Source organism: Lupinus angustifolius, chromosome LG18 (assembly GCF_001865875.1).
Source record: "Lupinus angustifolius cultivar Tanjil chromosome LG18, LupAngTanjil_v1.0, whole genome shotgun sequence".
NCBI lineage: Eukaryota > Viridiplantae > Streptophyta > Magnoliopsida > Fabales > Fabaceae > Lupinus > Lupinus angustifolius.
This window is the reverse complement of record NC_032026.1, coordinates 16,113,089-16,127,093: the sequence shown is the minus strand read 5'-3', so window position 1 is coordinate 16,127,093 and position 14,005 is coordinate 16,113,089. Positions and strand designations below refer to the sequence as shown.

Below are 14,005 nucleotides of genomic sequence, written 5' to 3'. Positions count from 1 at the left end.
ATAAAATAATAACTAAGAAAATATAAGTCATTTTATGAAATGAAGGCTTAATCACGAGGCTTTTCTGAAAATCACCTATAATTAAACAAGGCTATAAGATTATTTTTCTTTTCAAATAAGAACTTGATTGACTTATATCTCCCTTCAAAACCATTGGACGTGATATTCATTATCATTCTGCTTTTAAGATTGAAACATTATTGTAGTTGAGACTCAAGTCTTGTAGTCATTTTAAAACTTTACTTAGAAGTAATTATATTTAAAAGTATATTGTTGAATCAAATGAAGCCATGAATTTGATACTCACACAACAAATGAAGACATGAACAACAAATATGTCATTTACATAAACTACAAACACTAAACTACTTTGTGTTGTTGGTCTTTTTTTCAAGTGCAAAACCCTCTATGAGTGCTACTTGTGCCTCATTCTCCTTGCCCAGTGCAATAAGAGCCACAGCTTGTAAATAGGATGCAATGTAGGAAAAAATGAATATAACTTGTGCCTGTAATGCATCATTAAGTGCTTCCTCTGCCATATCCATCATCAGATAACATAGACTTCGACGCGCAAAAACTGTCGGAGAAATCGTGGTTCCAACATCAATGAACTGCATTCAACACCAATATCATCATCAATGAAAATTTTGTACTTCAAACTCAAATATATCATGCTTTTTTTATTCCTAAGTCCTAACCCTTTAAACAACACAACCCATATAACATATTTATATCATGTTATTACATCCACCAAGCAATAGGAGTAAATATACTTTTAATATTAACTCAATATAATCAAGTTAAGAGGCATAAGCTTTCTAACCACTGTGTAGCTTTCAATTGCTGTTTTAAAGTCCTTATGCCGAAAAGCAGAATCGCCCTTCATCTTTGAGCTCAATGACTCCTTCATCTGGTTAGTCCACATTTGGAATGAAAGCTGAAATGGATTAAAGAAAAAGTATAAAACAACCCAATCTAACTATTAAAAGGGTCAATGATAAAATAAATCATATTTAACAGAATATAGCTATTCAAAAGCAATGAAATAAAGATGGAAAATGAATAGAAATGGACTAAATGGTGTATAAATAATTTATCACAGTTTCTATTATTCATGTATCAATAATAAATCATTAACAAACCTCAGTTGCAGTACCCTCATCATCTCTATACCCAATCTTCTCCATCATCTCATGTATAACAGACAAATCCATTCGTAGACAAGCTTCGGCAAGCGGAGAAAGAGACAAAGCAGCAACATCATGTGGTATACCCATCAGCACATAAGAAGGAACCTGAAAAACAATACAATCCAATTTCATTCCAGGCCAGTAAAATATGATTTCAATTCTCAACAAATATCATAGCTAATGGCTTTAAAATATAAACATTCTTCAAGCATTCCTCAATTGGTCGCTCTCATTCAAAGTAAGAAGTTCGTCAATCCTTATGTATTAGTAAACATATGTTGATCCAGTTTTTAGAACACTAACCTGGGAATCCTTTTGTAGATGTGTTAAAGCAGTGACCAATAACTTAGGATTAGGACGTTCTTGCGGTTCAAATTGTAAGCATCGTGAGGCCAGACGCAGTAATTCAGTCCCTTCATCATTAGAAAATTGACCTTCTAAACTAGAATCTGTTAGCACCTGAAGATTCCTGTCCCTAATCAACTCAAGTGCCTGTAACATTATTCAAGTAAATGTTAGAGGTACAACTAAACAAAAATCGGTACTGACTGCTATCAAGCAAATAAAACAACACATTCAATCACCATAAAAGTGACAATTTAATATTATTATCAACAGGCTGAATTTTAAACTTTTTAAGGTAGATAAAGGAGAAAAAGATGTTGATTTGAAAAGCTCAGTTACAATGAGAAGATAGAAAAAATATGCATTTATCACATTACAAAACCTTTTTATCAAGGCAAAAACTTACACGGCTTGGAGGAATATGTTTCCCACTGACAAGGTCAAGCAAAAGCGTCCCAAAGCTATAAGTTACACTTTCTGGAGAAACTTTACCTGTATAAACAGGAAAAATAAGGAAGGGACTTTGCCATCAACACCCTTTTTTTAGTTGTGAAAAAACTAGGATGGCCAGAAATAGCTGTGAGGAGAAGAAAATTCATTTAGTTGTGAATATTCTTAAGCATGTGCTTAAGTTCAACCACCAAACACAGACATAGAAGGTCAAATAATATACATTCCTTAAACAGTATTTCTTGTTTAAGGAGTTACCTGTCCTGAGATACTCAGGTGGAGTAAATGCCAGATTTGTGCTGTAACTTTTCCCGTTTCGACTGTTTTTCATCAGACCGAAGCATGAAAGCCTAGGATTGCCTTCCTGATTAAAAGGAACAAAAATGAGGACAGTCAACACTAATTTTTTCGGGGATTAATACATGAAAGTATAAAACAGTTCCTTCATCCCACTGGGCATTCCTTAATTATACTTTTACTCATTGACTTTCGAAATCATTTCCAGTTCCTTTATAATAGATTTGATAAAATATTAACTCATCAACTTGTTAAGGAAGTAAGATGTTATCGATATTAAATAATATTTTGAATATTTATACAATTTCCCAGTATAGCATTAAGTCAATTAGATAGCAACAATTAGATGGTACATTGAAAATCACTTCATGAAAACTATTAACATATCTTTGTATCTTTTAAGGACATCAACAATAGTTATCTTGACCTTGAACAGTAGTAATCACAGCATAGATAAACAAAATGAGCTTACATTATCAAAAACAACTCTGTAAGCATTCAGATCGTGATATATAGCACGTCCTTTGCTGGTACAGTATTCTAGAGCTTGGGCGAGGTGTAAAGCAACTCTCAGTCGCATTGCCCATTTCATGGGCTGAGCTTTCCCTAAATAATCATGTAAATGTGTGTTAAAAGAAAAAAAATACTTAACTGTATTCAGCAATAAAGAATCATATAAAAAAGTTTTAGAAACGAAGTTTCTTCAATCTGAAAAACAATTCTTTAAGATACATGTGCAGCTTCATTTGAGCCACATCATTTAGAAAGTTAGCCACAATCACAACACGACCAACATGATAAGAATAAAAACCAATCACTCACATGTGACTTCTGTTAGTGGCTTTCACACCTTGCATAAGAACGTCAGACCAAGTATTCAACAGATTCATAATATTATAATGTTAATGGCTTTCACTACTTCATTATAATATCTTAAAAATCCATCCAGGGAAGCCCTTTTGATCCTTGACAGAAAGCCAAAATAAACAAATGGATTGGAGTGCATCACACCAACCAGTATCTGCTGGGAATTGGCATAGATGATTACCTAATGAAACCAATTGCTTTTGGCCACTGCTTCCATCAGATTGTATTTAGAATAAGAATGTAGCTATTTGCACTCTCAGTTACCTATATATGCTCCGCGCTATCTAATTTTGATTACAATGAACAAAATAATCTTTTACTCAAGTAAAAAGATGTTTTATTCTCCTATTGGTATAGGTATATATAATTGAGGGAAAGTCGGAAATTACAGTTAACAGTATATTGTGATGAGTTATGATGCCCCAACCCGACCTTAAAATAAAACCAAGTAAATGTAAAAGTTAGAACAGGGAAACTGGATTGCTTGACAGTTTTGAACTTACAATGGAATAAGTGCTTTGCCAAAGTATCATTGGGCATATATTCTGCAACGAGTAGCCTCTCATCACCTTCACAGCAACATCCAAGCAGATTTGTCAATCTCCGGTTCCTTAAGTGACCAACAGCCCTGGCTTCTTCCTAAGGGGGCAGCCATTTTTGTCAAAATGGTGAAAAACACTTAAATTGGCACTCTAAGTCTCTTACATGAATAAGGAAAAACCAACAAGAGATGGCGATTTACTTAGTAAAATGCAGAAGACTACAAGAATGCCCGAGATGAGCGCTAATATCTAATCTGCAAAGTGTTAGCACATGAATGACATACGCATATGCTTACCAGAAATTGCCTAGCATCCGGCCAAGCAGAACTATTAAACCGCTTAACAGCAATTTGCACTTGATTAGCAAGTTTCCCTTTATAAACCACATTTGGAGCCTTTTCTCCATGCTCAGAAACTATATTTTCTACTGCAAAACCAGAGGTGGCCTTCCAAAGTTCATCAAAGGTATATTCACGGAATTGCGGCAAGTCATTGGAGCCACCTTTATCTTCATTTTCTGAAGAGGAAATATAAACTCAGCAGTTGCAATCACTTAGCATTAAGTACCAAAAAAGAAGCACACAACAATGACCTACCAATATCATTAACTTGGTCCTTGGTAACTGGAAATTTTTGCCCTGCACCCCAACAGCGTGCTAAGAACTTAAACAAGTTGTAACTCATCTCAATCCTATAATTCATGGAGAAATACAAATTAGTTCAATCCAAACACATGAAATCAATCACAAAGTTCCTTTTGCTTAGTTAAAACCATACCCTCAGGTTACAGACACTAAATTACATTGAATTTAATAAAAAGTATAAATGTTTTTATATTTTCATCAAATCATTCACCATTTCATTTATATATTAACTATCATTGACTCTAAAACAAAAGTAATACAAATCAACGGCAGATGATGTGACTGACGATGTAAAAAACTTTACATCGACGGTGTATAGATTTTAAAGTCAATTACATTGAGGGCGAGTTGAGTAAACAACTTGAATAAATCATGCGCTTATTCAATAAGTTTTTTTCGAAAAAATTAAATAAAAAGCTTATTTTTCATAAGTTTTTTCTGATAAACTTATTGAGATAAGATATAAAGAGCTTATAAGAAGCTAGTAAACTTTTTGCATAAGCTTATTTTCATAAGATTGTTCTCAGTTATCAAAAACACTTTTTTCCGATCGTTACGTCCACTAAGTTAGGAAGGGCTTCAATTAACAAAGATTATTTTGATTACACAGAAACTTTTGCATAAAGAAAAAGAACAAAAAATGATAAAGTGAAGTAGAAAGAGTTGAAGAAAGCAAACCTTGTAATGAGGAATGGAAGAATGAAAAAAGGGTAAAAAAGTTGTATTAGATGATGAAAGATGAAAGAGTGAATAAGAATGATAAATGAGAAAGCAAAGATGAAGAAGGAATAACGAAACGAGTGAGTCAAAGTCAAAGAAAATGGGTAAGAGAGAGAATGAATGAAGTTTTGGTTAGTTCATATTAATTTAGAAATGAGAATGATAATAATTCAACGTAATTAGTGGACATGGAGGAAGCAACTTCATCACCTTCTATCAATGGCGGTGACTTCTCAACCAAGTTTCATTTCATTTCCAAATAACTTCTTCATTTTTTTTGTTAATAATATAATATGTATATACTGATAATATAAGTATTTTTTATATTATCAACAAATTATCCATGATATAATATGTATAACTTCTACATTTTATTAATGATATAATAATAATAATAATGCTTAATTGCTCAGTCCAACAAGGTAATGTGTGTAATATGACATTTGTTAAAGAGGGCAGAGTGAAATTTTTTTAATGCTCAAACTGTGTCATAAGAGATCCTGAAATCCTATGTAATCAAATTTTCCGTTCTCATGTCTCAAACTAATTATATTAGACTAAATAACATAAAAATATTATTATTTTATTTTTATTTTTAAATATGTATCAATTTTTCATTAAATTGAGATATAATATAACAAAAAAGTAGGACATCTGATCCTATTCCCAGTAAGATATCCATCCCACTCGGGTTCTTTCTTTATATATTTTTCTATTTTATTGTAAGAATGAATGAAGAGATAAACTCTATTACAAGTTTTGTGTAAACAAAAATTTAGGTTGAGTTTTATAAATTTGACCTTGTGTAACACAAATAAATAATAGCTTTTGGCTTAGAAGACATTTCATGCCAACTCAACATCAACATTTGAGTCAACCTATTCAACCCTCTCAATAGGCCACGATTCAGGTTAAATTATAAATGTTCAATTTTGTTAACTTTAATCATTTGTGTTGAGAAAACTTTACTTGGCATAAGGTATGTTTTACTATAAAGTTAAAATGTATGTTATTTTGAGTTCAGATTGAAGTTAACAAAACCTGTATTCATTTGTTATTACTAACAAGAGGGTTGTTTTTCTTAATAAAGAATCACTTAAAAAATATTTATGTGAAAAAAGAGAGATAAAATTCAATTTTAGGAGAATTTGAATAACAATTTTGGTTTATAAGTAAATGTTAGGAGTTTCCTTTAACGGAAAGACAAGTACACATACAAAAAAAAAAAAAAAGAGTAAATTATATTGATACCACCTGAGTTTTAATGAAATTGCACAAACCATCCAGACTTTTTTAAAACTTACACAAACCCCCCTTATTATATATATACATTATACTGATTACCCATGTAAGATAGATAAGTGTAATTTCTTAAATAAAAAATGGTGACGGATGTAATTAAGTCAAACAAAATACGATATATTGTGAAGACAAGTCTAAATAATATAAGAGTCGATGTTTTTTCTTTATTCCAGTTAGTTACAATATAATACGAGAGTAATTTAAACATCTCCTTAGACTTATCTTATTGATGTAGTTTGTAACAAATAAAAAATAATGAATATACATCGAGTTTATACTATTTGGATTTGTCTCCACAATATAACATATTTTTTTGACTTAATTACACCCGTCACTATTTTTATTTAAGAAATTACACTTATATTTGTTACAGAGGTAGTCAGTATAATATATATGTATAAATATGATGGTTTGTGTAGGTTTTAAAAAGGTCTACGTGACTTATGTAATTTCATTAAAACTCACGAGGTATCAGTGTAATTCACTCATAAAAATATAATTTAAAATTTTTATCCTTGAAAAAATAAGATTATATTTTTATCCTTATAAGTAAATGTAAAACTCATCACTTACATCTCCATAGAAATCATTATTCCCAAGTCAAGGCCTTTATTAATGATTTTTCTAACACCAAAAATACTATGCATATTTGTATTATTGCTGCATGACAAGTCACAAGAGTTATTAGTGATCGAGAAGGAGTTGGATGGCCAGCTAATACCTTCAATATTTAGTAAAAATGATTTAATGCTCATAATAATTACTATATCTCATCATTCAAATAAAATTATCTACTCTACTTAAAACAATGTTATTAAACCCGTTTCACCAATATACAATTTAATTAAGTGAACCGTCGCTTGAATCACTATATCATTATACCAGTATTCTAACCGATTTAATGACCAATATAATATTAATAACACTAAGTTAAAACAAAAATGAATTTTTGTTTATAGATTGACCAGTCAAGAAGAACCAATAACAATTATAGCAATATGAAAACCTTAAGGACATGTGGAGTTTGGTACTTTGTCCCTCCAACTCATCACAACCATTATCCCTTCCCATTTTTGGTCAACTAACTCATAACTCATAACATACATACACCTCAATCTCTTTATTCTAACCCTATCACTTTCATACACACATTACTCAATATTCATTCACTTTAACTCATAACTCAAAAGCTTGTTTGTTTATTTTAGTGCTATCTAGTACCATTTTAAAAGTGTTTTCTTTCTACTATTACATTAATTTTTGTTGGAACTATAAAATGTATCCTCTACCTTTTAGAGTAAAGAATTAATCCACTTCAGATTTGTGACTACTCATCCTAACAAGTGTCAGTCTTAGGGGTTAAATGTTCCATCCTCGAGTTTCAATGAAGCTTTACACCACTAGACCAACATGTTGTTTATTATGATATTCATGCAAAATTATGAACTTATTTCTCTTAATTTTGGATTCTTTTAAAAAAAAAAAGTGTATTCTCTTGAATGTATAATTTTTCGCTTACTCAAGTACCAACTGAAGTACCAACAGCTGTTGGTTCAATTTTCCTTTTAAGTAATGTCTTGATTTGAGTCCTAGGACAAAAAATTATGCACTGAGAGAGTTACTCCCACATACTTGTGCATGTTCCCGGCTCGGACCAGATTAATTATGTGAACATATGTGGGAAACAAAAAAAATGAATTCATACTCACGTTTTCCCCTTTCTATTCTATTGCATTGCTTTCTTTTGTAGTTCTGTCAAAGCTCTGGATTTTTCAAATATAGTGTTTTGTTTTCTTAATCTGTTACAGATATTATTCTAAAGCCTCCATCTAGCTAGTTTGAGTTTTCTATTTTCACTCCAACTTCCTCTTTTTTCTGCATTTTCCTTCCATAATCTCTCTCTTGATTGAATAGCTAGAACTATTTTAGATTCCCCTTTATTTTTCTTTGCTTTTTTGGCTTAAAAATCTATTCTTTTGAACTTGAACATAGGTGCCATAAAGTTAGTATATTTATCACAGATCAATTTTTTATAGTAAATGCATGGATGGGATAGAAGCTATGTCATTTTCAGGTAATTCTGGTTCACATTTCATACATAGAGAAGTAAATGTTTCTGGTTCTGGTTTCAGAAATTTGTTGAATGTGAGAGATGGTTCTTCTGGTTCTCCATTTTCAGTAGAGCTTCCTCAGAATGATAATTTTAGTAATGGCTTTAGCATTTGTACCCCTTCTGGATTAGTACCTTCTTCAGAGGAGTCTGTGAAGAAGAAAAGAGGGAGGCCAAGAAAATATGGTCCCAATTATGATCCAGTTTCCTTGAGACTCTCTCCAATGTCTGCCAATGCTGATTCCACCCCTGCTTCAACAACCATTTCTTCCGAGAAACGGCCTCGAGGCCGCCCTCCCGGAAGTGGAAGGAAGCAGCAACTAGCCTCTCTAGGTATATATATATTTCTCCTTGAGAATTATCATTTGTTTTTGGTTAGGAGTTATGATTGTTGTTGAGAAAATTAACTGTTCAGATCATGATAAAATACATTTGTAGGTATAACAAAAGAGGTTGTTATAATCCAGTTTCTTGATTCTCTTATGACTAAGGTTATAAATCCTTGCTTTTCCTTAACCATTCACTTTTTGGGAGCCAAATTTGTTATATGCCTATATTATATGGTTATTTGGTATTGTTGTGTTTTATGTTACTTGTTATTGTTTAAATTCACCCGAAAAAACTGGTTTACAAAACCTTGCAAAATTAGACAGATTTTCACATTTTCCCTTCCCTTTGTGGTGCAATTACATTTATTGTTGTTGTTTTGATAGTTACTCACAGTAGTAACAACCAATATTATGAAGTGTGTGAACTCCTAACTTTTTTGTTTCTCTCTTTCTAGGTGAATGGATGAATAATTCTGCAGGACAAGCTTTTTCACCTCATGTTATCACCATAGGAGTTGGGGAGGTAGTTACATTCTTCCATTTCATAAGAAACATGTTTTGATGCTCTTATTTGTTTAGTTTTCTTATTCTTCATTTCTAGGATCCTGATTATAAAGATGTTGAGAGTGTAGACATAGTTATCAAACAGGTGTTATAGTGGTCCTATCTCGCCGTTGTGTCGCTTTTTTGGCAAAATCTCGACAGAGAAGAATTTTTCAGTTCAAGGTCTCCCTTTTGTGGACAAATCCTACCCATGGTTGTTGAATGATAGGTTTCTTTGTTTCAGGACATTGTAGCAAAGTTATTGTTGTTTGCACAGCAGAGACCAAGGGCTCTATGCATTTTGTCAGGCACCGGGACAATTTCTTCAGCCACTATGCATCAACCTACTTCTACTACTGGCAGTGTTACCTATGAGGTTAAAGAGATAAACATTATATTCCATTATCATTAACAATGTTAACGTTATTAAGCATCGTCCTTCCGGTTTCCTCGATCTCTTTGATGGTTCCAGTTTAGTGAAAAGTAAATTGATTTGGATATTGTTCTGTACTATTAAAGGAAATAGAAAGTTAATGCCACTCATTTCATCATTTGCTGTATTGTAGTGTGTAAATATGCAGTTGTTTGCAGGGGCGATTTCAAATATTATGTTTGTCTGGATCTTACTTGGTTGCCGAAGACGACGGAGCTCGCCATAGAACAGGTGGCATGAGTGCTTCCCTTTCTAGTCCCGATGGTCATATTATTGGTGGTGGTGTTGCTAATCGCTCGCCATAGAACAGGTGGCATGAGTGCTTCCCTTTCTAGTCCCGATGGTCATATTATTGGTGGTGGTGTTGCTAATCTTATTGCTGCAAGCCCAGTGCAGGTACATTCGTAATTGTCCTAAAATTGACAGTGTCTTGTAGTTTTGGTCATTCTTATTCTTCTCACTTCTCAGTATGCACATTGTTGAAGCCAATTTAGCAATAAAAAGGGACAATTTGTGTTCCATTGTCCTTCATTTTTTAGCAAATCAAATGGTAACTAAGTTAAACAACCGCAAGGCGTTCTGAACCGGTTGGAGGCATTGAAGATGTGGATGTTCAATAATGCTATTACATTCTTGTGCACCATCATAGGATGCAGATGTGAAAAGTTCTCAGCCACATGCCCATACTAGTATTGACTTGACTCTTGGTGAAGAGAAGACATTGTAGTTTTGTATATATGTTGTTAGTTGTAAATTAACTGAATTTGTTGTTGTTCATTGCATTGGTGGCTGAGATGTTGGCATTAACATATGATGTGTTACAAAATGGGATCATTTCAGGTTAAGTAGCAATCTTCACTTATGCAAAAATGTTTGGTCAAATGCTGACTAATTATCTCTTTTCCATATTCGCATATAATTATAAATAGATACCCAATTTCATAAAGATGAACCTTCAATTCAGAGATACATTAGCATCTGTTTAGTACATATAAGGTGAACTAATATCTGCAATACATTTCTTATTCATGATAATATTCCAATTATTATAATTTAGCAGCAGCTCCAATCATTCATGCATCCAGCAGCTTCTTTATGTCTTTCTGCATATATCAAACATGAGAAACATTGTATTAGTAACTGGACTTCATAAGAATCTTTTACACTATCATTACATCATTTATATGTTAATCATCATTAACTCATAACTAAAAGTAATACAAACGAATGATAAATGATCTGTTAATAAAAAAAACTCTAAACTGTCGGTGCATAAATATTAATATAAGTACTAGTTGGGGTGGGGTGTTAATTTTTTATAGAAAATGGGGCAGAGTGTCATATCCTCAAATCTGAAGGGGTGTGATTGCAATTTATTAGATACTATTGGCACCATGTCATCATACAAATGGTCTTTACCTCAATGCTGAGGGGAGAAGTTGTAGGTGCATAACGTTCAACAACATTCCCTTCTTTATCAACAAGGAACTTGGAGAAGTTCCATTTGATACTATCTCCAAAGAGTCCACCTTTGCTTGATTTCAGAAATTTGTACAGTGGAGTAGCACTGTCACCATTCACATCCACCTATATTAAAAGAATTTAAACACAGTTTGAGGACATATTTACTAGTATATAAACATATGGAGGAGGTAAAATAGTTGTTCTATATCAACCAGGTTTAAAACAAGGGAAACACCAACCAATGCCCTCAGGGTAACAATTTCTATTGAAAAATGATGTAGTTATAACATCTAAAAGTGATGTATTCTTTTTCCAACAGAAACTTACAATTTTTTTCATTCCTTAACCAGTTCAGTGGTTACTGGTTAGTGATACACTGATACCCTTAAAACAGTGCCAAAGTAGACTAACATCAGTGATAAGGTTGATATGCTCAATTTCTTATTCCATTTCATTATTTCAGCAATATTCCAACTAACTTAACAAACTATTGAAAATTCTAGACAACATTCAGTTTTCCATTCATAGTCTTCTGCCACCTCTTTACCTAAAACTACAGGCCACATACCTCATTGCATCCATCAACACAAGGTGTATGCTTAAAAACCAGTCAATACAAGTTATTTCAATTTTAACATAGGGTTAAATTTTAGAGTCAACTTGAATCTTAATTCAACACACTAATTTGATTCACCCAATAAAACTGGAATCTTTACACTAGACGTGGTGGAAAAGGGACACTAACATGTAAGTTGAAATTGCTTTAATGCAAATGAGGAAAAAAAATAGGCTAACAGAGAATCAAATAGGAAGAAAAAGTCATACAGCCAATTTAATGCATCTCAACATAATTTGAAGGAAATTGCAAACAGAATCCAACAATGAAACCAAAGGGGGTAGGGTAAGAACAAGGACAGCTCCTACCTTATCGAAAATGGGAAACTCGGCTTTGAAGCGAGTACAGGCAAACTCTACTATCTCCTCATTAGATCCAGGCTCCTGTGCTCCAAACTGATTGCATGGAAATGCCAGAATTTCCAGTCCTGCATAATAAGACACTGCCTATTTTAGATGTTGATCTTAAACAAATAGGAATCTTATCTACAGTTGGTAAAAATGACCTTAACCAATAAGTTAGTAATTAATAATGATTTATCAAGGATTTCAACACATATGTCAATGGGAAGAGTTTGAAACAAATTGCATCTTACTATTAAATTGCAAGTAAGTATGGCAGCACTATGAAAAATTAAGAGAAAACAAACAAATGAAAGGAATAAGGACACAAAAGAGAAGGAAAATATACAACAATCAAGCTTTAATCCCACTATGGGGTCAGTTACATATATCGAATGATACCATGATGCTCTATATTAATTGATAGAAAAGTAAAATATGGTATTTGAAAAAGAAAAGAGGACAAAAAACACACCTTTCCCTTTGTATTTATCATACACCTGATTCAGCTCTGTGTAGTTTGAATTAGTCAACCCACTGCATGCATCAAATCTTGAACATCAAACCATGTACAAGGTATATCATAGCAAAAAGTTTAAGAAAAAAGCCCACCATGGTCTCTAACTTTCAAGTTTGTTTGACTAATGTTGGGGTTAACCAAGTTAACAGCATACCTGTGACTACCCCTCCCAGCAAGTGTAGCCGAATCGAATCACCTTTGGCCTTGTCAGATACCCAGATCTGACAGGCCTTAAATTACACCAGAACACAAACTAAAGACAAACTCCTTTTTATAAAATAATGCATAATCTAAAGTTGTAAAAATTGAAAAGAAAAGAAATAGATAAAAAATAATAATGATAGTACCATTGAGAAGCAACATTAACGATGAGAAGGACCTTTCCTTTATAATCGCCCAGATTAACATCATTACCCCTCGCATCCTGCAAACATATATGATGTCAATTAAAGGGTGGAAAATCAAATAAATAAGTAATAATAAAAGATTATGTATGTATATATATGTGTATACTTTAACGGTGAAATCATAAACTGAACTAGGAGCATTTGATTGACTAGCCATTGAAGATTGAAGATTGAAAATGAAGAACAAGATCTATCTCTGCTTCAAACCACAGATCAAATTTTATAGCGTCCTCATTCCGCGTATAACACGTGCTCGCTTTACACCTTCACGCGTGTCTAACCAACTCCCACCGACATCACAAATTAATCCACTGTAGATTGATAATTCGATTCGAAATTACAAGTGTTTTTTACCCTCTCAGTAAAAGTATTGCAAATTAATTAAAGATGACATGACAAAATGTAATTTTTTTTGCACTTATAATACATACTTTATTAATGTTACTATATCATTTATCATTTATATATAATTATTATTTAAAATAGACATTAGATTTATATTTAAAAATCTACTTACCCATATAATAAGCCACTAATTAACTATTATTTATATTTAATCATTTACCCATGTAATAATAAGACCATAATTAACTGTTTAGTTTGTTTCACTCTGTGTATAAAACATGGTTTTAAGTTAGATTTACTCTTATTTTAGATTTTTAAATTTATATTTAGAAAGTTTTTTACTTTTATTTTAGTGCACTTCAAAAACCAAACCAAATACATTAGAAACTTAGAATAGTTCAATTCAGTTCTTGTTTTTTCGATATAGAAGCGCAACCTAATCAAACGGGTAGGTCCATTCGTTTATTTGTTTTTTAATGTAACATGCTTGGCCTTTATGTCATTTTAATACTGAGTCCAATCCAATGTCAAGTAGAATCT

At 32.4% G+C, this 14,005-nt stretch overlaps 3 protein-coding genes across 5 annotated transcripts; 1 reads left to right on the top strand and 2 right to left on the bottom strand.

The window, feature by feature from the left end:
* LOC109332742 (probable serine/threonine-protein kinase At5g41260) lies at window positions 261-5,197 on the bottom strand. 3 transcript variants are annotated; one of them, XM_019567753.1, is made up of 11 exons: window positions 5,014-5,187; window positions 4,288-4,382; window positions 3,988-4,208; window positions 3,653-3,788; window positions 2,755-2,888; window positions 2,244-2,349; window positions 1,942-2,027; window positions 1,494-1,682; window positions 1,143-1,295; window positions 824-937; window positions 261-611 (listed from the first exon to the last, which is right to left on the bottom strand). In XM_019567753.1, exons 2-11 carry the CDS (start codon window positions 4,373-4,375, stop codon window positions 366-368), a joined length of 1,473 nt encoding a protein of 490 aa, XP_019423298.1. In that variant the 5' UTR covers window positions 4,376-4,382; window positions 5,014-5,187; the 3' UTR covers window positions 261-365. The 3 variants fall into 3 exon arrangements, with proteins under 3 accessions (XP_019423298.1, XP_019423296.1, XP_019423295.1); XM_019567751.1 differs by having other exon boundaries at window positions 262-611; window positions 4,288-4,383; window positions 4,992-5,197; XM_019567750.1 differs by lacking the exon at window positions 5,014-5,187 and having other exon boundaries at window positions 262-611; window positions 4,288-4,467.
* On the top strand, window positions 8,104-10,877 carry LOC109332745 (AT-hook motif nuclear-localized protein 5-like). The gene is made up of 4 exons (XM_019567759.1): window positions 8,104-8,800; window positions 9,252-9,319; window positions 9,584-9,715; window positions 9,931-10,877. The coding sequence occupies exons 1-4, from the start codon at window positions 8,401-8,403 to the stop codon at window positions 10,075-10,077; spliced, it is 747 nt and encodes a 248-aa protein (XP_019423304.1). The 5' UTR covers window positions 8,104-8,400; the 3' UTR covers window positions 10,078-10,877.
* LOC109332749 (probable phospholipid hydroperoxide glutathione peroxidase) lies at window positions 10,684-13,353 on the bottom strand. The gene is made up of 6 exons (XM_019567763.1): window positions 13,227-13,353; window positions 13,061-13,137; window positions 12,669-12,730; window positions 12,161-12,279; window positions 11,192-11,359; window positions 10,684-10,875 (listed from the first exon to the last, which is right to left on the bottom strand). Exons 1-6 carry the CDS (start codon window positions 13,275-13,277, stop codon window positions 10,846-10,848), a joined length of 507 nt encoding a protein of 168 aa, XP_019423308.1. The 5' UTR covers window positions 13,278-13,353; the 3' UTR covers window positions 10,684-10,845.

Coding starts and splice junctions, on each gene's coding strand:
- LOC109332742 (XM_019567750.1), bottom strand. CDS start 4,393: ATGAATTATAGGATTGAGATGAGTTACAACTTGTTTAAGTTCTTAGCA. Junction 4,209..4,287: donor GGACCAAGTTAATGATATTG/GTAGGTCATTGT, acceptor TTTCCTCTTCAG/AAAATGAAGATAAAGGTGGC. Junction 1,296..1,493: donor ATCTACAAAAGGATTCCCAG/GTTAGTGTTCTA, acceptor ATTGTTTTTCAG/GTTCCTTCTTATGTGCTGAT.
- LOC109332745 (XM_019567759.1), top strand. CDS start 8,401: ATGGATGGGATAGAAGCTATGTCATTTTCAGGTAATTCTGGTTCACAT. Junction 8,801..9,251: donor GCAGCAACTAGCCTCTCTAG/GTATATATATAT, acceptor CTCTCTTTCTAG/GTGAATGGATGAATAATTCT. Junction 9,320..9,583: donor TCACCATAGGAGTTGGGGAG/GTAGTTACATTC, acceptor TCTTTGTTTCAG/GACATTGTAGCAAAGTTATT.
- LOC109332749 (XM_019567763.1), bottom strand. CDS start 13,277: ATGGCTAGTCAATCAAATGCTCCTAGTTCAGTTTATGATTTCACCGTT. Junction 12,280..12,668: donor TGATAAATACAAAGGGAAAG/GTGTGTTTTTTG, acceptor CTTATTATGCAG/GACTGGAAATTCTGGCATTT. Junction 10,876..11,191: donor CTTCTCCCCTCAGCATTGAG/GTAAAGACCATT, acceptor TGATATATGCAG/AAAGACATAAAGAAGCTGCT.